The sequence below is a fragment of the Oncorhynchus tshawytscha genome, linkage group LG03 (genome assembly GCF_018296145.1).
Source record: "Oncorhynchus tshawytscha isolate Ot180627B linkage group LG03, Otsh_v2.0, whole genome shotgun sequence".
Taxonomy (NCBI): Eukaryota; Metazoa; Chordata; class Actinopteri; order Salmoniformes; family Salmonidae; genus Oncorhynchus; species Oncorhynchus tshawytscha.
In genome coordinates, this window is record NC_056431.1 from 27,047,278 (window position 1) to 27,074,195 (window position 26,918).

General features: G+C 44.6%; 1 protein-coding gene across 2 annotated transcripts in view; it reads left to right on the forward strand.

Annotated features, from left to right (window-relative positions):
• Positions 1-26,918, forward strand: part of LOC112232340 (nuclear factor of activated T-cells, cytoplasmic 1) — a 78,571-nt gene that overhangs the window by 29,747 nt on the left and 21,906 nt on the right. For both annotated transcript variants that reach the window (XM_024399326.2, XM_024399333.2), the window contains exons 7-9: positions 5,863-5,918; positions 8,300-8,432; positions 22,454-23,113. In XM_024399326.2, coding sequence (XP_024255094.1) covers positions 5,863-5,918; positions 8,300-8,432; positions 22,454-23,113 — 849 coding nt within the window. The remainder of the gene's footprint in view (positions 1-5,862; positions 5,919-8,299; positions 8,433-22,453; positions 23,114-26,918) is intronic.

A 26,918-nucleotide genomic window follows, 5' to 3' on the forward strand; every position in this document is an offset into this window, starting at 1 on the left:
ATAAAACCTTTTGAGGATCTGAGGACCCATGCCAAATATTTTCTCCTGAGGGGGAATAGGTTTTGTCGTGCCCTCTTCACGACTGTCTTGGTGTGCTTGGACCATGTTAGTTTGTTGGTGATGTGGACGCCAAGAAACTTGAAGCTCTCAACCTGCTCCAGCCCCATCGATGAGAATGGGGATGTGCTCGGTCCTCCTTTTCCTGTAGTCCACAATCTCCTTTGTCTTGATCACGTTGAGGGGGAGGTTGTTGTCCTTGCACCACACGGTCAGGTCTCTGACCTCCTCCCTATAGGCTGTCTCATTGTTGTCGGTGACCAGGCCTACCACTGTTGTGTCATCAGCAAACTTAATGATGGTGTTGGAGTCGTGCCTGGCCGTTCAGTCATAAGTGAACAGGGAGTACAGGAGGTGTTGAGGATCAACATGGCAGGTGTGTTGTTTTCTACCCTTACCACCTGGGGGCGGCCCGTCAGGAAGTCCAAGATCCAGTTTCAGAGGGAGGTGTTTAGTCCCAGGGTCCTTAGCTTGGTGAGGAGCTTTGAGGGCACTATGGTGTTGACCGCTGAGCTGTAGTCAATGAATAGCATTCTCACATAGGTGTTCATTTTGTCCAGGTGGGAAAGGGCAGTGTGGAGTGCAATAGAGATGGCATCATCTGTGGATCTGTTGGGTTGGTATGCAAATTGTAGTGGGTCTATGGTTTCTGGGATAATGGTGTTGATGTGAGCCATGACCAGCCTTTCAAAGCATTACATGGCTACAGATCTGAGTGCTTTAGATCGGTAGTCATTTAGGCAGTTTTGGGAGAGGTTGAAAATGTCAGTGAAGACACTTGCCAGTTGGTCAGCGCATGCTCGGAGTACACATCCTAGTAATCCATCTGGCCCAGCAGCCTTGTGAATGTTGACCTATTTAAAGGTTTTATTCACATTGGCTGCGGAGAGCGTGTTCTCACACACTGTCGTCCGGAACAGCTGATGATCTTGTGCATGTTTCAGTGTTACTTGCCTCGAGGCAAGCATAGAAGTTATTTAGCTCATCTGGTAGGCTCGTGTCACTGGGCAGCGCTCAGCTGTGCTTTCCTTTGTAGTCTGTAATAGTTTGCAAGCCCTGCCACATCCGACGAGCGTCGGGGCCGGTGTAGTACGAGTGTGAATGTGTGCCAATGACGGCGTCACAAAATCCTGCATGCCATTGACCTTTTTACCTCATCTTTTGGTCGAACTAAAACTACATTATCTGTACTGAGATATAGTTTGATTTGGCGATATATAATGAATTGTCCGTTTTCCATCAAAAAGTGATTGATTTGTTGTCACAATAACAGTGGTTAAGATATGTAGTCGACCGGTGTCCATTTAAGAGGCTCATAATGGACTGTCTTTCTGTTCCTGTCCCTCTCTCCCTCTCTCTCTTCCTCTCTCTTCCTCTCTCGCGTGTTGTTTTGCTTGTTTCTTAATCCCCCTCTCTGTAACAAAAGAGCAGAGCTCATGGATGGTGGCACTACGGGAGGGTTTAATGTGCCCAGAAAAATAATGACTTCTACTTTTCAAATGCTAAGACCGTCCCCATTGCTCTGCATCAAGGACCTGCAGGATGACTGATGCAAACAGAGTGTACATGTGTGCATGTGTGTGTGTGTACATGTCTCTGTGTGTGCTGCCGCTGAGGGGTAGGGTAGCTAGTGTCTGGTAGCTAGCCTACGGGCCTGTTTGTGTGTTCAGTAGGAAGTGTTTTCAGTGACTCATCTGCGAAGGATTCCCTCAAGAGAGGCGAAGCGGAACAGACAAGAACAGAGGGGGAGGAGGGAGGGAGGAGGAGAAGAGGGGAGGGGCACAGCCAGGGTGAGACAAAGTGCTGTTCAGGAAAGCCAGGGGCAGGAGAGGCGGATATTGTCCACTAGTGGATGTCCTGTATCCGTTCCTTGGGTGTGTTTCACATTGTTGAGTCTCACTGTTGATTCTCACTGTTGACTCTCTGCTTAGTGATTGAGTTCCAACAAGGTTTTGGAGATGGCTATTATCTTCGCACTCCAAGCTCTGAGCCCGATGTGTTATAAGGTTGTGTCCAACGTGTCCACTGTTCTGTTCAGCCACACAGTACAGTGTCTGTGATATTTCACCCAAGTTTTGTTGAGAGAACTGTTGAAGTTATCACGTGATTAATAAGTTACCCTTTGCATGCCCCATGCCCTCTTCCCCTCTGACTTAGGGGTAAAGTATGATGTGGGTTGAGAGTGATCATAGTTGATGTGTTGACGGAGCATTGTTTTTCTGTGTTTGAGAGTCTCACACTCCTGTACCAGTAAGTACTGTTTTAGAGGCTTTAGGAGTGAATCTTTTTCCTTTCCACATCTCAGAGACTTTCCATTTCCTTTTGTGTTGCTGCTCAGTTGGATTAGCTAGGATGTCTCTGTTATTTTTTATTACGGTGGTGGTGTGTGTGTGTGGGAGGGTGGTGTGTTTATGTGTGTGTTTGTGTTTGCGTATGTGTTTGTGTGCGTGCATGTGTGTGTGTGTGTGTGCATTTTGCCTTTGCTCAACCCTCTCGTTTTGGCACGGGAGCCTGAAGGTATACCTGGTGCTCCTCGTCGAGCGTACGTTCTGGCTTTCCCTGATTTCCATGCACGGAGGGAGTGGGGCAAGGAGGAGAGGAGGAAGGGAGTGCAGGGGAAAGCCTACACTCTGACTCAGAGGGGAGGGAGGGAATTCCCTTGTGAGCAGGATAGCTTTTACATCTGGTGTGATTGGAGCTGTGCCTTTGACGTCTGGAGCATAAAGCACAGATATAGCTCCACAGCAGGGAAAGAGATGTCAGGTCTACCCCCCGCCCCCAGCCCAGCACCTCTAGCCTCGATCCCACTTCTTCCTGGATCCCCTAACTTTTCCACCCTACCACCCTGTTGACAGATTTTTACCAGTATTAGGGCTGGCAGGTACCAGGTGTCCTAGAGAAACAGAAGACAACCCCTGGTCTTGTGTGTGATGGACCCTGTTTGGCATGTGGTTTTGCCTGCTATTTTGACGTTTTTTTGCCAGACAGGTGGCAGCAGGATTTTATAAAATTTGATAACCTACTGTATTATATAAACAGGAAAGAGGGATAGAGAGTGAAAAAATACACCTCCGAAATTAAATTCGACGAAAGTCGAAAAATAAGGCTGGCTTGTTTCACGAGTGCCTCTGCAATTAAGTCGGGGCGAATAAAATGTTCCATTCCTAAAACCACCAAAGTGAACATTCTTTGGCCAGTGGAAGTTGTTGTTCTGTTGTTGGTATGCCCCCTTCCCTATGTTTTAGTAGGAGGAGAGTTATCTCTCTCTCTTGCTCTCTCTCTCTCTCTGTCTCTCTGTGTTTGGGTGTAAACCAACCACAGGTCAGTGCAGGGACACGTGTAAGAGAGGCCAGATAAGAATGGTTCTGGTTCAATAAACACCAGAGTGGACCCACCATTCCGTGTGGCGTTCCACATTGTGTCTCCTGTCATTAACCAAATCTCCAAGCAATTACTGTAGAGAAAGAAAACAAATGGGAGGTTATTGTTATTGTAGTCATGTGGGAGCATGTACTGTATTATATGAATCATAGAATAAACATAGAATAAACATAGGGACTGTGTTGTTGTTAGGCTGTTCAAAACTCTCTGTCATCTGTGTCCTGATGATGCTTCATTCATCAGTAGGTCCATTGTTGTGTGTTCCTGTACAATGTGAGTCTTCGGGACTCTTCCCACCAGTTTTGACACAGTAAAAGGCAGCTGGCTGATCTTTCCCCAAAGGACTTTACTTGAGACAAAGGTGTGTGTGTGTGTGTGTGTGTGTGTGTGTGTGTGTGTGTGTGTGTGTGTGTGTGTGTGTGTGTGTGTGTGTGTGTGTGTGTGTGTGTGTGTGTAAATCTTTTGGTGTAAATGTGTTGAGTGCAATTGTCATTGACCCGTATAGGGAGTTGCTATGCCTCCTACTACCACTGCTCTGTGTTGTGACCAGTCTGATAGAGGGAGAGTTTAGGAGGAGGCCGAGGTAGAGACGGAGATGGAGGGAGGGGTTGTGCGTGGGTGGGGGCTCTGCGAAGTAGGGAGGGGCGGTGCCGTTGACGGAACGGAAGCGTTTTGCAGATGTTGCACAGAGAGGGAGAGAGAGGGAGAGATAGAGAGAGAGACAGAGAGAGAGAGAGAGAGCGAGAACGTAACGTTTTGTGGTTTAGTCTGGCGGCACTCTGACTTGAAAAGGTTTGCATGCCACATACGTGGCTGTCTCCCGATTCAGCAAAGGTGAAAGAGAGAGAAGAGGGGGAAATGACTGCTTTTGTTATTTTTGTTTAATCTTGCTGAACTATTTCTAAAAGAGTAGGAGTGCCTGTTTCATTTCTGCTTCTGTAGAAGACAAACAGACAGAGGGTGAAAATGAGGTGAATCAAAAGAGAAAGGTTAAAGAGGGGGAGAAGAAGAGAGAGGGGGAAAGAAAATGAGAGCGAGAGAGAAATGGGATAAAAAGAGAAAGAGCGCGAGAGAGAAGCCTGAAAAACATGTTTACTTGTGGAGGGTTGACGTCTAAGGTTTCCCCTCTTGGAGGGAGTCCCAGTGCGGGGGCGGGCGAGATTCCCTCTTGGTTCCCCAGATGTAATATGAGGCATGAGCACTCCCTATCATCTCTCACTCTCTTTGTCTCTCTCTTTCCCGTCTTCGCAGCCTGACAAGCGTATTAGTTCCGTGGTACATCACGATCACCTGCACATCGCAGTCATATAGGTATACTAGTCACCCTACCGAAATATCACCGTTGTCTGTTTTACTCACTTCATCTTTCTCTTCTTTCTTAACTTCTCTCACTTCTGCCTGAACTCCAAATAAAGACACTGGTCTGTGATCTTTTTTCAATGTCTGTTCCTTCTCTTTTCCTCTTTTTTTAATATTGCTTTTTGGAAACCGATCCATGGTGACTTCCATACTCCTAAGCTCTCTCCCAACCCCCAGATCCAGAGTGATAGCAGGCCAAGCATGACTAGGATCTTTTCTTCCCTTTTTTTGCATTGTGAAAAAGAAGACTTTGGGATAACAATTTGGTGTGGAGACCTCAACTTATTACTTGGCTCTTCAGTTATACTAGTTCAGCTGCCCGAATGGCCATAACGTATTTAGTCTTTGTTACTTCACACGTCTCACAGTCCTTGTTAAATTAGGACCACAAAGAATTATATAGTCAGCCAGTGCCATAGACATCAGGGCGGTGCCACAGACACACACTGGCACAATTGTATTGCCAGCCAACACTGCATGGTAGTGTCATAGACTAAACTATATTGCCAGCCAGCATGGCAGTGCCATACACATACAGACACTGGCAGTGACACAGACACACAAAGGCTGGATATTGTCACTTCTATTTCTGACAGCCACTAACGAGTCATAGGCTGTAAGAAAATGTGCTGTGGTTTGGGCCTGATTGTATAAACAGAGCATAGAGTGTCTGTTCGCGAAGGTGTGGCATGAAATCCCAGAGAGATCCAAAGAATGTGAGAGAACTGCTACAACTACAGACTCCCGGCAGCTGCTGCAGATCCCTGGGCTTTCATTGCATGACAGGGAGGCCTTGACACCACAACACACTCTCGAGATGAAACGAACAAAAGGCGTTTGTGAAGCAGAGTTAAAGCTGCAATATGTAACTTTTTGGCCGATCCGACCAAATTCACATAGAAATTGGAGTTATAGGTCTGTCATTCTCATCGAAAGCAAGTCTATGGAGCAGTAGATCTGTTCTATGTGCGCTATTTCTATGCTCCCCGTTCGTAAGTTTCGTTTTTGCAATTATATTGTCTGATTATGTCGTGTTTCATATTTTCTGTTGTCCTTTTTTTATAGATGGACACCACCTATGGGAGACAGAAGCCAAAGTTGACAAGGACTCCTTCAAGTCTGTAAGTAGTCTTCAGTGTTTTCAGTAAAACACAGTACTGTATTAGTTGTAGTCCTGTTGTTAAGATTGAAAGTGCAAATTGGCTCACTCATACATTCTATGCATCTTTCTATTCCATTATATTATCTCTCTCTCTCTTTCTCTCTCTCTCTCTCCTTTTCTCCCCCTCTCTCCCCCTGTATTTCCTTCTCTCACCTCCCTTGCTTCCCCTTACTCACTTTGCTGATGTAATCTTTGTTAAGACATTACCAAGGAGAGAGATTAGTCGTGTTGATTAGTCCATGCAATCCTGAATGGAATTTTCACACATTTTCTCTCTGTCCTCATCGGCAGACACAGTAAACAGAGTGATTACACCTAGAGCATCTTGCTTCTTCATCAACAAGCATCCCTCAATAAACACACACATTTACACGTGCACGCCAACACACACACGTGTACGCGGGCACACACACAACACCACCTTCTCTCTACTAGGTCATATTCATTTGGGCACACCATAGCAAAGCACTTTGTAATGGCAAACAAAAAAGCATGTTTCTCATTGGACAAGTTTAGGTAGTCCCTCCCAGTTTCAGTACATTTTCTTCAGTTTGTTGCCTAATGAATACTGATGCAAGCCCAGTTGCCCTACCAAACACTTCAGCCAGCTTAGCCAGACATTTAGTTCACTGTTCAACTTCTGGTTCAGGGAGGAGGAGCGCTTAAACACTTTGTCAGAGCTCGGCCTTCTGCCTGACGCCTGGCCAAGAGTGGATTATCCCCTTCCCTTTTTACCTGCTGTTTTCACGAGAGAAGTAATGAGAAAATAAACCAGTGCACCATTCTACTGATGCCCAGTCACACATTTAGGCCTACATTCTCTTCATAAAAACAAGGCAAAGGGGATTCGTCAGAGGGGACGGTAAATGTTGTACGTGTCATAGGAAAGCTACATGTGCTTCCGGAGTTAATGAAGAAATCCTTATGGTGAGGAGAGACTTGTAAGGTCTGCGCGAGTGTGTGTTTGCCTGTGTGTGTCTGTGTCTTTGGGTGCACATTAGGGTGTGACGGCAATGTGTTTCAAATCATCCGTGCCCCCCTCCCTTTCACTTCTCTTTCATCAGCTGGCTCTCACCACCCCTCTGTCTCCCCGTAAACAAACTGCTGTAATTGACAATTGCAGGGGTCGAGAATAAACCATCGCCCGCGGAACATGTGTTTCAATATGGCGGCATTGCAATGGTGTTTTTGTTGTCATGTGTTTTTTTACGTTCAGGTTAATGGCTTTGTTGCATCTGGACTGTTGAATTCGGCCTCTCTTAATGGGCCTTAAGGGCTGGCTGACGTTAAGGCTCGTCCCACATGTTGGAACATTACAGTGAGGGGTTGGGTTAGGTTAGGTAGGTGAAAGACAAATCGTACAGTGTGCTTATTTGGTGTGCCGACAAAACAAGCCGCAGTGTTACTGGCCTTTTCTCCCCCGCTGCCACCGGCCACGGTTAGGTCACCCATAAGTTTTCATTATTCCTGTTTGGATTGCGCTTCTCACTGCGTGGGAGGATGGGAGGAGAGGGGGGTCATCGGCACCTGTGTCTGTGCTGTCTTTGACCCCGTCAGTCTGGTGCAGACCCGGCCTATGAACAGACACACAGACATGTGGACAGACCCCACAAAATATGCTGGGAATGGCTTCCTGTTCTGCTCCTCCACCATATGGCCTGAGCTGGCCCCCAGAGAGAGAGAGAGAGAGCGAGAGAGAGAAAGGAACAGACAGGCTCTAGGCAGGCAGACACTCAGTCATGTCCCAATGGCGCTCAACCCCTGCTCTGCAGCCTCCAAAGTTCACGTCCGTCCAGGATTTACGGAGGTCTCGCCCTGGGCCTGGAGCGACGGGCTGATCGGGGCTGTGAAAACAAGGCCAGAGACCCACATCTCTCGCCTTGTAGTAGTCCAGAGGTAGGCTTCAAACCCGAGGCCCTCGGGGCTTCAGACAGACACAAACAGGGGCATGGTACACACCCTGGGGGTCATGCTGAGCCCATCCAGATTGGGCTGAAGACCCAGCTCAGAAAGCATGTTCGGAACACTCCTCCAGGGTTCCCTGAAAGCGAAACAAGCATACCTGCTAATTAACGAGCTGACACTTACGCACACTTGGAGTTATGTTTGTGTCTTAGAAGACCACTGCGAGGGGGTTGCAGGCCTAAGCTAGTGACGTTCAAACTATAATCTTCACCCTGCCATATCAGTCTGAGTTCAGAATGTTTAGATAACGCATGTGTTTTTTGACCGCTTTTTGAAAATCTGCCACGCACAACACAAATATAGTGAGCAATGATCTACAGTGCGTCTGGAGGGTTCGTACGTGTATCCATCCTGTGCTGTTTCTGTGTGTTGTAGACGGCGCTGGTGGCTGAGATCCCCCCCTACAGGAACCAGAGAATATCCAGCCCAGTGCAGGTCAACTTCTACGTCTGCAATGGGAAGAGAAAGAGGAGCCAATACCAGCGCTTCACCTACCTTTCCCCAAACGGTAACCCCGCAAACCTTCAGGTTCACCTCCTTGCTTACATGTGGTTTGGGGGTTTATATTATCCCTGCTAGTTTTGCTTGATAACTTCTGAAGGGGTCAGACATGCTCATGCATTATACCTTCCAGTGTTTCCTCCTAAAATCATTTTGGCTCCACAAAAACAAACGCAATCTGTTGTGGCTTCGGTAGTACCTGACACCGGTTCGCATCACAGGCTCTGAGCGAGGGCAGAAGTGAAGCAGAAGATGTGAGTTGTGTTGATTTGGTTGCGAGCTTGCCTTCTCCAGTGATGAGGTGTTAAGGGTTGACTGACAGAGCCTCTGGGCAATGTTGACGTTAAGTTTGAGAAGTCAATCCCTGAAACGTCGACCTCACACACAACTCATGGGTACAGGGTAGCCTAGTGGTTAGAGCGTTGGACTAGTAACCGAAAGGTTGCAAGGTCAAACCCCCAAGCTCACAAGGTACAAATATGTCGTTCTGCCCCTGAACAGGCAGTTAACCCACTGTTCCTAGGCCGTCATTGAAAATAAGAATTTGTTCTTAACTGACTTGCCTAGTTAAATAAAGGTAAAAATATATATATATTAAAAAAATCCATCGCACACAGCTCACGTTCTGCACTACACGCTCACGTGCCCCCTGGTCTCCACATGTATAGTTGGCTTGACACATTGGAATGTGAGGAAGTTATTGGGATTCGGAGTCATTTCACAGTCTTACATCACCAACTAAATACCTCTCATTCTGGGCTTAGAGTAAATTGGCCAAATCCAAGTTTCATGCGTATTGATATTGATTGGAATCCATTGATGCTGCTAGAAGCAACATAGTTAATTATTCACAGCTTGCTGCATCTCTCTCTCTCTCAATTCAATTGAAGGGCTTTATTGGCATGGAAAACACATGTTAACATTGCCGAAGCAAAGTGAACTAGATAATAAACCAAGTGAAATAAACAATAAAGAATAAGTTCCAAAAGAATAAAGACATTTCAAATGTCTCTCTTTATATCCAACGTTAAGTTAAGAATCAGGTCCAGTAGTGTTGAAAGGCAGCCTTCACCTTTAAATGTGATTTTAAGACTCTCTAAACACTTCAATGATCACCCGCTGCTATTGTAGCCTGGAGGAGATAAGAAGCAATCATTCAGGCCTTTGGACGGGACTCTGAGAAAGAGAGAGACCGGATCACCACCTTGACAATGAACAAAGGGCCCTATTTGGAGACGGTTGACGGGAGCAAGAGGGTGAACGAGAAAGAGGCTGAGAAAGGGAGAGGTGAGGAGGGGGGAGGAGAGAGGGAGAGACAGGCCATTTTGGGGTGACTGACCCTAGCAGAGCGAGCGGTGGTGGGAGTTGAGGACAGACAAACTCTGGCCATATTTGGCAGCCCCATACGGACCAGGGAGACAGACAAGGAGATAAGCTGTACAAGGAGAAGCCTTATCACGCTTTGACTGTTTTGCATCTTCAAGTCATTTTCACGGAGAGTCAACATGATCCAATTAACAGATGAATGGGGTGTGCTCTCTGTTACGGTGCCAAATGAACTAGATTACAGTGGGGACCACACAAGCAGGGGCAGTGTTTATGATGGAACATAATCTACCACTCCAGTCACAGTCAAAGCCGCTTGCTGTGGTTCACCAGACCTTCTTATTTCTTATTTTGATATTTATCCATGTATTATAAACTGGGTGGGTTGAGCCCTGAATGCCGATTGTATGAATGCTGTGGTTTACCATTTTTTCTTTACTGTTTTAATTACATTGGCAACAAGTTTATGATAGCAATAAGGCTATTATAGACTTAGCCGTGGTATATTGGCTATATACCACACCTCCTCGGGCTTTAGCGCTTGAATATAATTTATTCAACACGATAGTCAACAAGCGACAATAAATAGCTCAGATAATACTGAGTCGCAATAGTGGCGCATTTCGCTACCAAGCTCATTTCCGACCGTAGCCCCTGAACGTCTCTGAGTTTACCACTCATCTAGTTTGAACCCGTGTCTGCCTGCCCATGGGCACGTGTCCGGGTGAAGTGGCGTCTTCTGTAAATGCAAGCAGAGCTGTTTCAACTGTGCCGAGGTAAAAGAGAAGCCCTAATTATATCCGTCCGAGATCAGATGCAGTTTGTCATCAAAGCAAACAGATCTCTTAAGTCACATTGAGGATAATTATAACATGGCAAAGAAGAGGGAAACCTGGTTGTTTGCTTTTGAGGGTTTCACTGTTTGAGAGTGTTTGAACACGTAGATAGAGAGCCAACTCAGCACTGTGGCCAGGTAAGGGGGGTGCTGTGTGTGTGTGTGTGTTACATAGAGGCTGTTCTCATCTCTTCCTCCTTCGCCCATCTGAGCGGGGCTTCCTGCCCACTTTAAACAAAGTCGTGGTCGTCAATTATGCTTTCTAAAAAGAACATCTCGTTCACGCTCGGGCGTGTGCTCGTCTATAAAAAGGCAAAACCGCCACTTAAAATAGCCCTGCTTGTTTGAAAAAAAGTGTGAAGGACAAAACAAACGATCTGCTGTCCACCAATCGCTTTTGAAAACAACTTGTATTTTCCACTGGAGTCACGTGATGCTTCTCTACTCATTCATGTGAAAACATAATCAGACAAGTGTGTGAAAAGGCCTATTGAACCTGTTGACAGCTCAACGCTTCCACTGTGGCACCTCAAACATGTACGGCGTAGCTAAATGCCCAAGTAAGGAAACAAGAGGTAATATGTATTTGAATCGTTTAGTCTCCATCTTATAAATAGGACAGTCATATCTCACGAGAGAGGCATTGTTTCTGTCGTGTAAACATCATCTGATTCTTATCTCCCCTTCGGTTTAGTCACGCCTCAGAGCGAGTGCGGATATTATTATCAGATGCAGTCTGGAGGATTGGAAACGATTGAGTCTTTGCCAGGTTTGACAGGTAAAGATAAGCTTGAATGGCAAGGCTGTCATAGGCCTGTTTTGTCCTACACAAGCAAGAAAGGAGTAGCAGATTTGAACCGTTGCATCTTCCAGATGTTAACGGGCATATCCTTCCGAATTTCATACAGGGAGTTTTTCAAATGGGCAATTAGCATGGTAATAATGCCGTTGCATATCGATGCCAAGCAACAGAATGCGGATTGTCTCATGAACGTTGTTTTTATTGTCTTTGTGCTTCTCAAAACTGCTCTTCATTGTCCTCACTTTCCTTCACAATGTCACGTTAGCCCAATGAATTTGATGACTAAAGCTGAATAAGTTTGTCCGGAAAGTTCATTGTCATGAGTTACAATTTGAGAGGAGAAAGATCCAAGAATCTAAGCAATATGTCACTCTGAAGTTATTCCGGTTTTGTAGACTCTCCAAGTGTCCTTGTCTACATCCTAGTGTGTGTGTGTGTGAGTGTTGCTTTTCTTTTTCTGAGCTCTTGTCCAAATCATTCTTGCGCGAGTGAAGACGTGACACGCCGTTCCTTTTCTTCTCCTTAAATAAGAAACCATTTCACGGAACCACATAAAACAACAAACGCCGACAGTGCTGGCGCTGACGAAAGCCCGACCAAAGTCAGTTCTCGGAATGCCTTTCATTTCACAAGCCGTTTTGGAGGTTCCTGCTGTAGATCGGGTTCTATTGTTAACACCAGCGGGGGCTGCTACTGATTCCTGGCCGTAGGTTTGTGGTCTGAGACGTGGGAGGGAGGAGAGAGAGAGGGGTATGTTCAGAAGAAACAAGAGAGACACGTACACGAGAACTTCACGAACCGCACGCCGTGAACTTCTCCCCAAAGATGTGTCATGTTAACCAAACTGGAGACTGAGACGTTTCCACTGTTAGGACAGTGACAGACACACACACACACACACATAAACACTCGCAGACACACTCCCACACACATTTACATGGCATGCGTAGACTAGGACACCAGCCGTCAGCCAGATTGCAACCACAGTGGGACATAGTGAATTAAACACCAGTGAGTTGATGACTACCACCATGAAGCACCACCTGCTCCACTCTGAATATCAGAGATACAGCTAGCATACTTTTTCCTAACCATATAACCTGACCGGGAAAAACCCTGGGCCCTGGTGGTCGTCTGCTAAAACTAGGGCCTGGAGTTTTTCCTAGTCAGGTCACATGGTCAGGGAAAACTCAGGACCCTAGGTATAATGCATTGGGCACGGTCTTTCCACAGTGCAATCTAACCAGCTCTTTTATGGAGACAGTAGAGCATCCACTCCATACTTCCACTCTGAGAGCAAAGCAGCCAATCGTAATGAGAATCAGAGTGCATCCCAGAAAGCCCTCTTGCCCGGCTGTCTCTTTCCTTCACACAACAACTTGCCGGGGCTAGGCCCTCTGTGCTCAACACCCCACAAACCCGTCCTCGAACCATCACCCCCATCCCTGGGAGGAAACCAGTTCCTAATAAATACTCTGATGAGGCCAGATCACTTTAATGCGAGCAGACAGACACAGACAGCCAGAGATGGGGAGAAAAACATGTGCAGAGCGTAAACTGTCTGTCGGCCATAACCCGCAGGTTGGGAGGAAATAGAAGCCAGCTGGGGATGGGACTCACAGGGTGAATCTGCTACCATGGACCTGGGAATGGGCAGCGTGTGTGTTTGGAGGGAAACACACACAGATAGCTGGAAGGAGTGGACAGAGAGATGGGTCAGGAGACAGATTGAGGAATGATCGATTAGAGTGGGGGAGACAAATAGAGCTGGATGGAGGAGAGAAGAGAGGGATTCCTCAAAGGATCCCTCTGTCTCTCATTCTGCAGACAGGAGAAGGGGAATGTGTGACAGAGCATGTGAGTCTCGGGGAAAGTGGGAGACGGTGAGACTATGAAGCTGTCCTTGATTTACAGAATAAATCAGATTGCTAAATATTCTATGTATTACTATGTATGTAGGGTTTACACTTTTGGGACTATTCCATTGGTTCCATTGCAATAGGCAAGCTTCATCAAATGCAGCAAAAGTATAGAAAACAGAAAACAAATACTAGACCTAGCATGAACCCAGGTCTGGGCTATGGAGAGCCTGTTACAAGGCCCAGTATGATATTCCCTAGTAAGTGTATGGTGGTGTCATCCTGAGACTTTCCTAAGGACACAGACCTTACCTAGGGAGCCTCTAAGACAGATGGGCCGGCCCTGAGGCTCTGACAAGACTGACGTAAATAGGCTTCCCACTGAGTAATCACACCAGCTCATCTCTCCCCAAAGGAGACTTGGGGTGTGAAAGTTAATCTCTCAGTTACGTCCTGTCCCAACAATAATAACATCATAACACGACGATAGGAATAGTTTTTCATCTGATCAAAACACTCATTTATTCAGACAATGGTTATTAGTATTATTACACCTTCATCAGGATTTATTTATTCTTACAAAAAGTAACTATCATAAGAAATACATTTATGATGGCTAATTTGTAGGCTGAATAGAGTGTCAGAAGACATTTAGTAGGCTGAATAGAGTGTCAGAAGACATTTTGTGGACTGAATAGAGTGTCCGAAGACATTTAGTAGACTGAATAGAGTGTCAGAAGACATTTTGTTGGCTGAATAGAGTGTCAGACAAAATTTTGTAGGCTGAATAGAGTGTCAGAAGACATTTAGTAGACTGAATAGAGTGTCAGAAGACATTTAGTAGGCTGAATAGAGTGTCAGAAGACATTTTGTGGACTGAATAGTGTCAGAAGACATTTTGTAGGCTGAATAGTGTCAGAAGACATTTAGTAGGCTGAATAGAGTGTCAGAAGACATTTTGTAGGCTGAATAGTGTGTCAGAAGACATTTAGTAGGCTGTATAGAGTGTCAGAAGACATTTTGTGGACTTTATAGAGTGTCCGAAGACATTTAGTAGACTGAATAGTGTCAGAAGACATTTTGTAGGCTGAATAGTGTCAGAAGACATTTAGTAGGCTGAATAGAGTGTCAGAAGACATTTTGTAGACTGAATAGAGTGTCAGAAGACATTTTGTTGGCTGAATAGAGTGTCAGACAACATTTTGTAGGCTGAATAGAGTGTCAGAAGACATTTAGTAGACTGAATAGAGTGTCAGAAGACATTTAGTAGGCTGAATAGAGTGTCAGAAGACATGTTGTAGTCTGAATTGAGTGTCAGCAGACATTTTGTGGACTGAATAGAGTGTCCGAAGACATTTAGTAGACTGAATAGAGTGTCAGAAGACATTTTGTTGGCTGAATAGAGTGTCAGACAACATTTGTAGGCTGAGTAGAGTGTCAGAAGACATTTAGTAGACTGAATAGAGTGTCAGAAGACATTTAGTAGGCTGAATAGAGTGTCAGAAGACATTTAGTAGGCTGAATAGAGTGTCAGAAGACATTTAGTAAGCTGAATAGAGTGTCAGAAGACATTTAGTAGGCTGAATAGAGTGTCAGAAGACATTTTGTAGACTGAATAGAGTGTCAGAAGACATTTAGTAGGCTGAATAGAGTGTCAGAAGACATTTAGTAAGCTGAATAGAGTGTCAGAAGACATTTTGTAGGCTGAATAGAGTGTCAGAAAACATTTAGTAGGCTGAATAGAGTGTCAGAAGACATTTAGTAAGCTGAATAGAGTGTCAGAAGACATTTAGTAGGCTGAATAGAGTGTCAGAAGACATTTTGTAGACTGAATAGTGTCAGAAGACATTTTGTAGGCTGAATAGTGTCAGAAGACATTTAGTAGGCTGAATAGAGTGTCAGAAGACATTTGTAGGCTGAATAGTGTGTCAGAAGACATTTCATAGGGTGTATAGAGTGTCAGAAGACATGTTGTAGTCTGAATTGAGTGTCAGAAGACATTTTGTGGACTGAATAGAGTGTCCGAAGACATTTAGTAGACTGAATAGAGTGTCAGAAGATATTTTGTTGGCTGAATAGAGTGTCAGACAACATTTGTAGGCTGAGTAGAGTGTCAGAAGACATTTAGTAGACTGAATAGAGTGTCAGAAGACATTTAGTAGGCTGAATAGAGTGTCAGAAGACATTTAGTAGACTGAATAGAGTGTCAGAAGACATTTAGTAAGCTGAATAGAGTGTCAGAAGACATTTAGTAGGCTGAATAGAGTGTCAGAAGACATTTTGTAGACTGAATAGAGTGTCAGAAGACATTTAGTAGGCTGAATAGAGTGTCAGAAGACATTTAGTAAGCTGAATAGTGTCAGAAGACATTTAGTAGGCTGAATAGAGTGTCAGAAGACATTTTGTAGGCTGAATAGTGTCAGAAGACATTTAGTAGTCTGTATAGAGTGTCAGAAGACATGTTGTAGTCTGAATTGAGTGTCAGAAGACATTTCGTAGGCTGAATAGTGTCAGAAGACATTTTGTAGACTGAATAGAGTGTCAGAAGACATTTAGTAGACTGAATAGTGTCAGAAGACATTTTGTAGACTGAATAGAGTGTCAGAAGACATTTTGTAGACTGAATAGTGTCAGAAGACATTTAGTAGACTGAATAGAGTGTCAGAAGACATTTTGTGGACTGAATAGAGTGTCAGAAGACATTTTGTAGGCTGAATAGAGTGTCAGAAGACATTTAGTAGACTGAATAGAGTGTCAGAAGACATTTAGTAGGCTGAATAGAGTGTCAGAAGACATTTTGTAGACTGAATAGTGTCAGAAGACATTTTGTAGGCTGAATAGTGTCAGAAGACATTTAGTAGGCTGAATAGAGTGTCAGAAGACATTTAGTAAGCTGAATAGAGTGTCAGAAGACATTTAGTAGGCTGAATAGAGTGTCAGAAGACATTTTGTAGACTGAATAGAGTGTCAGAAGACATTTAGTAGGCTGAATAGAGTGTCAGAAGACATTTAGTAAGCTGAATAGTGTCAGAAGACATTTAGTAGGCTGAATAGAGTGTCAGAAGACATTTTGTAGGCTGAATAGTGTCAGAAGACATTTAGTAGTCTGTATAGAGTGTCAGAAGACATGTTGTAGTCTGAATTGAGTGTCAGAAGACATTTCGTAGGCTGAATAGTGTCAGAAGACATTTTGTAGACTGAATAGAGTGTCAGAAGACATTTAGTAGACTGAATAGTGTCAGAAGACATTTAGTAGGCTGAATAGAGTGTCAGAAAACATTTAGTAGGCTGAATAGAGTGTCAGAAGACATTTTGTAGGCTGAATAGTGTCAGAAGACATTTAGTAGGCTGAATAGAGTGTCAGAAAACATTTTGTAGACTGAATAGAGTGTCAGAAAACATTTAGTAGGCTGAGTAGAGTGTCAGAAGACATTTAGTAGACTAAATAGAGTGTCAGAAGACATTTTGTGGACTTTATAGAGTGTCCGAAGACATTTAGTAGACTGAATAGAGTGTCAGAAGACATTTTGTTGGCTGAATAGAGTGTCAGACAACATTTGTAGGCTGAGTAGAGTGTCAGAAGACATTTAGTAGACTGAATACAGTGTCAGAAGACATGTTGTAGGCTGAATAGAGTGTCAGAAGACATTTAGTAGGCTGAATAGATTGTCAGAAGACATTTTGTAGACTGAATAGAGTGTCAGAAGACATTTAGTAGACTGAATAGTGTCAGAAAACATTTAGTAGGCTGAATAGAGTGTCAGAAGACATTTTGTAGACTGAATAGAGTGTCAGAAGACATTTTGTAGGCTGAATAGTGTCAGAAGACATTTAGTAGGCTGAATAGAGTGTCAGAAGACATTTTGTAGGCTTAATAGTCTGTCAGAAGACATTTTGTAGACTGAATAGAGTGTCAGAAGACATTTTGTAGGCTGAATAGTATCAGAAGACATTTTGTAGGCTGAATAGAGTGTCAGAAGACATTTTGTGGACTGAATAGAGTGTCCGAAGACATTTAGTAGACTGAATAGTGTCAGAAGACATTTTGTAGGCTGAATAGTGTCAGAAGACATTTAGTAGGCTGAATAGAGTGTCAGAAGACATTTTGTAGACTGAATAGAGTGTCAGAAGACATTTTGTTGGCTGAATAGAGTGTCAGACAACATTTTGTAGGCTGAATAGAGTGTCAGAAGACATTTAGTAGACTGAATAGAGTGTCAGAAGACATTTAGTAGGCTGAATAGAGTGTCAGAAGACATGTTGTAGTCTGAATTGAGTGTCAGCAGACATTTTGTGGACTGAATAGAGTGTCCGAAGACATTTAGTAGACTGAATAGAGTGTCAGAAGACATTTTGTTGGCTGAATAGAGTGTCAGACAACATTTGTAGGCTGAGTAGAGTGTCAGAAGACATTTAGTAGACTGAATAGAGTGTCAGAAGACATTTAGTAGGCTGAATAGAGTGTCAGAAGACATTTAGTAGGCTGAATAGAGTGTCAGAAGACATTTTGTAGACTGAATAGAGTGTCAGAAGACATTTAGTAGGCTGAATAGAGTGTCAGAAGACATTTAGTAAGCTGAATAGAGTATCAGAAGACATTTTGTAGGCTGAATAGAGTGTCAGAAAACATTTAGTAGGCTGAATAGAGTGTCAGAAGACATTTAGTAAGCTGAATAGAGTGTCAGAAGACATTTAGTAGGCTGAATAGAGTGTCAGAAGACATTTTGTAGACTGAATAGTGTCAGAAGACATTTTGTAGGCTGAATAGTGTCAGAAGACATTTAGTAGGCTGAATAGAGTGTCAGAAGACATTTTGTAGGCTGAATAGTGTGTCAGAAGACATTTCATAGGGTGTATAGAGTGTCAGAAGACATGTTGTAGTCTGAATTGAGTGTCAGAAGACATTTTGTGGACTGAATAGAGTGTCCGAAGACATTTAGTAGACTGAATAGAGTGTCAGAAGATATTTTGTTGGCTGAATAGAGTGTCAGACAACATTTGTAGGCTGAGTAGAGTGTCAGAAGACATTTAGTAGACTGAATAGAGTGTCAGAAGACATTTAGTAGGCTGAATAGAGTGTCAGAAGACATTTAGTAGGCTGAATAGAGTGTCAGAAGACATTTAGTAAGCTGAATAGAGTGTCAGAAAACATTTAGTAGGCTGAATAGAGTGTCAGAAGACATTTAGTAAGCTGAATAGAGTGTCAGAAGACATTTAGTAGGCTGAATAGAGTGTCAGAAGACATTTTGTAGACTGAATAGTGTCAGAAGACATTTTGTAGGCTGAATAGTGTCAGAAGACATTTAGTAGGCTGAATAGAGTGTCAGAAGACATTTTGTAGGCTGAATAGTGTGTCAGAAGACATTTCATAGGGTGTATAGAGTGTCAGAAGACATGTTGTAGTCTGAATTGAGTGTCAGAAGACATTTTGTGGACTGAATAGAGTGTCCGAAGACATTTAGTAGACTGAATAGAGTGTCAGAAGATATTTTGTTGGCTGAATAGAGTGTCAGACAACATTTGTAGGCTGAGTAGAGTGTCAGAAGACATTTAGTAGACTGAATAGAGTGTCAGAAGACATTTAGTAGGCTGAATAGAGTGTCAGAAGACATTTAGTAGACTGAATAGAGTGTCAGAAGACATTTAGTAAGCTGAATAGAGTGTCAGAAGACATTTAGTAGGCTGAATAGAGTGTCAGAAGACATTTTGTAGACTGAATAGAGTGTCAGAAGACATTTAGTAGGCTGAATAGAGTGTCAGAAGACATTTAGTAAGCTGAATAGTGTCAGAAGACATTTAGTAGGCTGAATAGAGTGTCAGAAGACATTTTGTAGGCTGAATAGTGTCAGAAGACATTTAGTAGTCTGTATAGAGTGTCAGAAGACATGTTGTAGTCTGAATTGAGTGTCAGAAGACATTTCGTAGGCTGAATAGTGTCAGAAGACATTTTGTAGACTGAATAGAGTGTCAGAAGACATTTAGTAGACTGAATAGTGTCAGAAGACATTTTGTAGACTGAATAGAGTGTCAGAAGACATTTAGTAGACTGAATAGAGTGTCAGAAGACATTTAGTAAGCTGAATAGAGTGTCAGAAGACATTTAGTAGGCTGAATAGAGTGTCAGAAGACATTTTGTAGACTGAATAGAGTGTCAGAAGACATTTAGTAGGCTGAATAGAGTGTCAGAAGACATTTAGTAAGCTGAATAGTGTCAGAAGACATTTAGTAGGCTGAATAGAGTGTCAGAAGACATTTTGTAGGCTGAATAGTGTCAGAAGACATTTAGTAGTCTGTATAGAGTGTCAGAAGACATGTTGTAGTCTGAATTGAGTGTCAGAAGACATTTCGTAGGCTGAATAGTGTCAGAAGACATTTTGTAGACTGAATAGAGTGTCAGAAGACATTTAGTAGACTGAATAGTGTCAGAAGACATTTTGTAGACTGAATAGAGTGTCAGAAGACATTTTGTAGACTGAATAGTGTCAGAAGACATTTAGTAGACTGAATAGAGTGTCAGAAGACATTTTGTGGACTGAATAGAGTGTCAGAAGACATTTTGTAGGCTGAATAGAGTGTCAGAAGACATTTAGTAGACTGAATAGAGTGTCAGAAGACATTTAGTAGGCTGAATAGAGTGTCAGAAGACATTTTGTAGACTGAATAGTGTCAGAAGACATTTTGTAGGCTGAATAGAGTGTCAGAAGACATTTAGTAAGCTGAATAGAGTGTCAGAAGACATTTAGTAGGCTGAATAGAGTGTCAGAAGACATTTAGTAAGCTGAATAGTGTCAGAAGACATTTAGTAGGCTGAATAGAGTGTCAGAAGACATTTTGTAGGCTGAATAGTGTCAGAAGACATTTAGTAGTCTGTATAGAGTGTCAGAAGACATGTTGTAGTCTGAATTGAGTGTCAGAAGACATTTCGTAGGCTGAATAGTGTCAGAAGACATTTTGTAGACTGAATAGAGTGTCAGAAGACATTTAGTAGACTGAATAGTGTCAGAAGACATTTTGTAGACTGAATAGAGTGTCAGAAGACATTTTGTAGACTGAATAGTGTCAGAAGACATTTAGTAGACTGAATAGAGTGTCAGAAGACATTTTGTGGACTGAATAGAGTGTCAGAAGACATTTTGTAGGCTGAATAGAGTGTCAGAAGACATTTTGTATGCTGAATAGAGTGTCAGAAGACATTTTGTAGGCTGAATAGAGTGTCAGAAGACATTTAGTAGACTGAATAGAGTGTCAGAAGACATTTTGTATTCTGAATAGTGTCAGAAGACATTTAGTAAGCTGAATAGTGTCAGAAGACATTTAGTAGATTGAATAGAGTGTCAGAAGACATTTAGTAGGCTGAATAGATATAGATGCCAGAATACATTTAGTAGGCTGAATAGAGTGTCAGAAGACATTTAGTAGGCCGAATAGTGTCAGAAGATATTTAGTAAGCTGAATAGAGTGTCAGAAGACATTTTGTAGGCTGAATAGAGTGTCAGAAGACATTTTGTAGGCTGAATAGAGTGTCAGAAAACATTTTGTATTCTGAATAGTGTCAGAAGACATTTAGTAAGCTGAATAGTGTCAGAAGACATTTAGTAGATTGAATAGAGTGTCAGAAGACATTTAGTAGGCTGAATAGAGTGCCAGAAGACATTTTCTACTCTGAATAGTGTTTGAAGGCATTTAGTAGGTTGAATAGAGTGTCAGAAGACATTTAGTAGGCTGAATAGAGTGTCAGAAGACATTTAGTAGGCTGAATAGAGTGTCAGAAGACATTTTCTATTCTGAATTGGCTGAATATGCTGAATAGAGTGCCAGAAGACATTTTCTACTCTGAATAGTGTTTGAAGGCATTTAGTAGGTTGAATAGAGTGTCAGAAGACATTTAGTAAGCTGAATAGTGTCAGAAGACATTTAGTAGATTGAATAGAGTGTCAGAAGACATTTAGAGTGATTCAGATTTTGCCAAAACACTTATGATTGGCATCAAACACTAACCACACCCATTAACACATTTAACTGTGTGCAGAAATAGCAACAGACAGTGCATGTATTGTGACTCAGAAGCTTTTTGTTATTCATCTGTGTGTCTTAATTCAAGCCTAGTTGTGTCACAGTACTCGTGGCAGAATCGGAGCATGTGGGGGTTTATGAAGGGTTTTCTTAGATCAACTGGGCTGTTTCATCTTTTCCTTAGGGTTTGGGTCTTTGTTTTTGTTTGTGTGTGTGTGTGTGTGTGTGTGTGTGTGTGTGTGTGTGTGTGTGTGTGTGTGTGTGTGTGTGTGTGTGTGTGTGTGTGTGTGTGTGTGTGTGTGTGTGTGTGTGTGCGTGCGTGCGTGCGTGCGTGCAACTGGAGGATATGTTAAAATATTCAATAAATAGTGCACACGTCATGGTTAGCCTCCGAAAGATGAAAACTGATCTTGATCGCACAGCCAGGAAACCTAGTGTGCGATGACTGTCAGTCCAAACTAATCAGGAAATGGTGGAAACATCTCCCAAATGCACCCTGAGTGAGTTGGAAGACGGCGGCATGAGCAAGTGGGGTCATAGCACTCTCCTCCTGCATTAGCTGAAGTCAGAGCTCCTGAAACCGCAGGCATACCATACTCTCTTAAGGAGCACGGACCACCCCAATCAAATCATCCTTTTTTTTTTCTCTCTCTCTCTCTCTCTCTCTCTCTCTCTCTCTCTCCCTCTCTCTCGCTCTCTCTCTCTCTCTTTCTCTCTCTCTTTTTGTCCCGAGAGCAACAATTGCTTTCGAAGCATGCAGGCCTAGGGGTCCCGGGCTCCTGCAGCAGCAGCCCAGCCGCTTTAAAGCACTCTTTCATAGGATATCAGAGCTGAAGGAGAGTCCAAAGAAAATAGCACCGTTTCATGATTAGAGCCAGCTGTGGCTTTCTGCTCTGATGACTCATCTATTTTTTTCCTTTTTTCTTTTCTTTTTTTTGGGGTGGTTCTGAGCTGGCGTTTGAGAGGCACAGCCAATGACACAGAGTCTCTTTTAATCGCCGGTTGTTTGTTTGATTTTGGAGGGTATCCTACCCACAATCCATCTCACTACACCAACTCCTTCACTCATACACTCAGTTGCTCATTCAGCCACGTGGACCTACCTCACGTTTCTAATCTCTCTTCTCTCTCTCTCTTCTCTCGCTCTCACTCTCTCTCTCTCTCTCTCTCCCTCCCTCTCTCTCTTTTTCCAGTCCCGACAATAAAGACAGAACCGAATGATGAATATGAGCCTCTGGGGGCTCATTCCAAGTCTTACCATGGCCAACCCAGGCTCACTCCTATCATACCTGTGGGGGACGCTGACACCTGCCTGGTCGGGGTTTATCCTCCCTGCCCGCCTTGCCATGGCAGCATTGGCAGCATGCCCGCCTCCTCCCCCTGTTCCAGCCCAACACTGCACGACCTGTCCCCCGTGGCTTACCCCAAGTGCCTCTCCACCAGCCCTACGCACGCCCACAACGGTCTCTTGGCGTCCGCCATCCAGGAGACGCCAGGGCAGTGCCCAGCGCCACTGGTCTGCCCTTCCTCACCTGACCAAGCTCCGCTGGGCATGCTCCACTCCCAGGGCAGCAGCCCGCATCACCTTGGTAGCCCCGGTCCCCATGGCTACCACCCACTCTACCCCAACAGCAGCCCCTCCACCTCCCCTGGGTCCCTCCCCTCCACTCCAGGGGGGGCAGCAGAGAGCCCGTTCGCCCAGGCACCACCTTACAGCCCCACCCAGGGACAGAGCCAGACCCAGGCCAGGATAAGTCCTCCCAGCCTGCTGCCGGTAGATGCCAGCCCCCCCTCCCTAGCCGTCACCGTCAAGCGGGAACCCCAGGATCTGGACCAGATGTACCTGGACGATGGTGAGTCACAAGAACAAGGTGTATCTACCTAAACCTGTCAATCAATGCTCTCTATCGGCTAGTGACATCACATCATCATCGTCATTATCACATTGGTGTTGTTTTTCCTCACGAAAACACAGGGTCATAAAAAAACACGATTCTCGTTTCTCTCTATAACGTTCCATTTACAGTGCACATTACGTTAACTTTACACCTTTGCTTATCTACACCCCCACACCCACCCACACCCTTTCCCCCGCATCTCCTTCTTTCCTGGCGAATTGCAGCGCTATTAACCATGGATTGACGTCAGATTTGTTAATTTTAGACATTCCAGATTCATTTTGTTTTCGCAACTACCGTGTATGTTGTCCGAGTTAGTAGCGCCGTTATTTGAACAGTCAATTGGGCCTTGATGGGATTTCGAAACAACCTGTCAAAACATCAGAAGCAGCTAGGTCAGGCAGGGAGCAAGAGAACAAAAACAGTGGCGCGCGCGTGCCGGCCCCCCACTGTTGACACAAGGACTAATGAAGGAAGCAAAACAATGGGTAGGGGTTTCCTGAGCTGCAACGCTTTTTCCCCCCTCGCTGCGAGGGATGTCAGGAGGCACTTTGTTTTCCCATGTTTTCCCTCCGGAGGGTGTAGTGTTGGAGATGACGTCATCGAGGGAGGCTGGGGAGGCTGGGGGGTCACCAGAGCTCCACTGGATGCCAGGGGAATGGAGGAACGCAGCGTTTGTATGTAGACTAACTCTCCATGTGCCCCCCTCCTCATAATCGTTCCTCCCTCTGGTCACTCCCAGCCTGTTATGGCCCTGTCGGGGTTGCTCATCACATTGTTGTTACGCTCTGATTGTGCGGTGCACGGCATCCGTGGCGGTATGCCAGAAGAGAGAAAGCCCCCCTGCATCCAAACAGTCCCCACAAGGCGAGTCCCCAACTCGGGAACATCACTCTTCCTGTGCACCTTTTGTAATCACTCTCCTGTGCACCTACTGTAAACAGGATCGAATCCCCGAACTGACAAGGTAAAAATCTGTCGTTCTTCCCCCGAACAAGGCAGTTAATCCAATGTTCCTAGGCCGTCATTGAAAATAAGAATTTGTTCTTAACTGACTTGCCTAGTTAAATAAAGGTCAAATATAACAAATAGCTGTGTGTGTGTGTGTGTGTGTGTGTGTGTGTGTTTGTGTGTGTGTGTGTGTGTGTTTGTGTGTGTGTTTGTGTGTGTGTGTGTGTGTGTGTGTGTGTGTGTGTGTGTGTGTGTGTGTGTGTGTGTGTGTGTGTGTGTGTGTGTGTGTGTGTGTGTGTGTGTGTGTGTTCCAGAGCACAGGGGTGGTGGGGATCAAGGGGTTTAGTAGCAGTGTTGAAATGTGGTTGTCAGCAAATCTGTTAGTCCTCACCTCGTAAACAGACAATAGCGAGAACTGAGGACGTCTTCCTCCATAAAACAAGCACAACACACAAATAGGCCATTCTACAAGTCTTTGTCACTTCAAACTAGCATTTGTCTTCTGACTCCGCACCAGCTCCTGACATATTTCCCCTTACAGTACGTTGAAACAAGAGGACACTGGAGCTAAATTACGATTAGCATTGTCATGTACATGTCTAATTCCTTTTCAAACTTCTCAGCAGTTATGGCAGGCAAAGGAGCCAGAGTATGAGAAGTAATCGAATAAGAGTGAAACTCAAGCTTTATTTTGCGCTAGGTAAAAGGTTGTTAGGGGGTCATTTTACGCCATAATTTGTACCGTATGGAAATATTCAACATTTGCCCTCTGCTAAAGTTATAACCCTTAAGTAGTAACCATGTCTTCATGCTCCACCACCCCATCCACTGTCACTTTAGCGGTGCCCATATCTGTGGACCCGGTGGTCCAGTGTTATTGGGCCTGTGATTACAGATGCATTAGAGACTCACAGGAATGCGTATTGATTGGCAGAGGCCTACCAAGGCGTCCCTGGTAAAACCTTGGCGCGCTGCAATCTCGCCTCATCTAATGTCTTGAATGAGCATCTGTGGTGGGCTAACTGTGCTCCTGGAGTACCGGTAAGTGTGCGGTGGTAACAGCATACTCCAAAGGCCTCTGCACGCTGTACCGGTCAGGTCCACCGGCCCCATTCCGGACCATTCCAGACCCCTCAAATGAGCCTGGGATAAAAAATAAATTAGAGAAGTCGGCGAGAGGCGTGCTCCCTTTCCATAGTCATTACCGTCCGTTAATTATCGTATGTTAGCGAGTTGCTCCATTAGAGGGGCGACGGCAGGGGATGACCTCACCAGGCGGTTGGGCGGGCGGTGGTGACCTGTTTGGAGCCAGTGATTTGAGCTCTGCAGCGGGACGACACTTGAGCTTCCCCAGAGTGGAGCACCTCCCACGCCCAGGCCTCGGCCAGAGGAAATGTCTCTCACTGGCCTTCGGCTCGCACGAACTAACCCAGCCCCTGAGAAATCACTCAACCTATCAACAGGCTAAGCTACTGTACAACAAGGAGCTCTGTTGTCAGTGTGGGGTAGATATGTAGGAGATCTAGAGGGGGAGGGGATGACAAGTTGAACATAAGCCCCTCTAACTGCCCTTCAACCCCCTAACCCCCTCCCAGCTAGCACCACTTTATCCACTACTTCTGTGATGGAGCATTGGAGCCCCGAGGCTAGCTAACTGAAGGACATTATGCATCGTCTGTCTGTAAAAGGGTGCCCCAAGGCTTTTTGGGTAATGTCCAGGAGCTGCAATTGTATTTAAGTTGATGAATGATCAGTTGGCTTGTGCTGGGGATGTATTTAGGACTGCTGGCCTACGGCTGCCATTGGTTCGCTGCAGCAGGGGTCTGGCTCACGATAGCCTGGAGAGTTGAGTGAGCGAATTAACCTCGACCAATGTCCATAGATTGATGCTTAGGTGGGATGGACGCAAAATTCATTCTGGGGAATGCATGTTAAAGTGAATTTTCAAAAGCTAGCCCTAGAGGTATGGCATTGTTTTAGGCCCACTGTCATATGCCAAACCCAATATATACATATTTAATGTGCGGTTTACATTGAAACAGAAGTTTCTCAAGTAAAAAGAAAAGACCTTTCACGTTGACTCACACCCATCGCTCTCTCTAAATCCGGGGCGGGTTTACAATGTCATGCAAACGGCATCAATTTTATTTTACCTTTATTTTTTATTTTTTTCAATGAAAACTATCGATGGCAGTCTATTTACGCGTCCCTTTTTAGCCTGGCTAATTACCCCAGAAAACAAGGGGGCTGTGATGACGCCCCGTTTTGTCACACGTCCTAGCCGGGCTGCAGTTGCGGTGACATCGTTACCCCCTCCCGTCACACGCACACACATATCGGCTCTGACCCGAGACTCGGCTGCTGTTTACACAGCGGAAGGCTTTGAGCCACATTTACACACCCCCAGTCCTCGAACCAGGGTGCTCATGAAGGCCTCTTTGTGCCTGTGTTTGTCTGTGTGTGTGTGTGTGTGTGTGTGTGTGTGTGTGTGTGTGTGTGTGTGTGTGTGTGTGTGTGTGTGTGTGTGTGTGTGTGTGTGTGTGTGCGTGCGTGCGTGCGTGCGTGCGTGTGTGTAATGCAGTCGTAGTATACCGGGCTCGGACATCTGACGGATCCAGCGAGCTTGCCCGTGTGTCTTCTCTCATTAGCTTCTGGTGTGATGGGTGATATCATGAAGCACAGCTGAACTAGCACAAGGCTAACGCTAATCAGCCAGCCAGACTCTTGCCATCTGGTTACAGCCGAATACAGAGGGGCCTTATTCACCCACATGAGAAAAACACAACCAAATGTACACTGCTGATTTCTG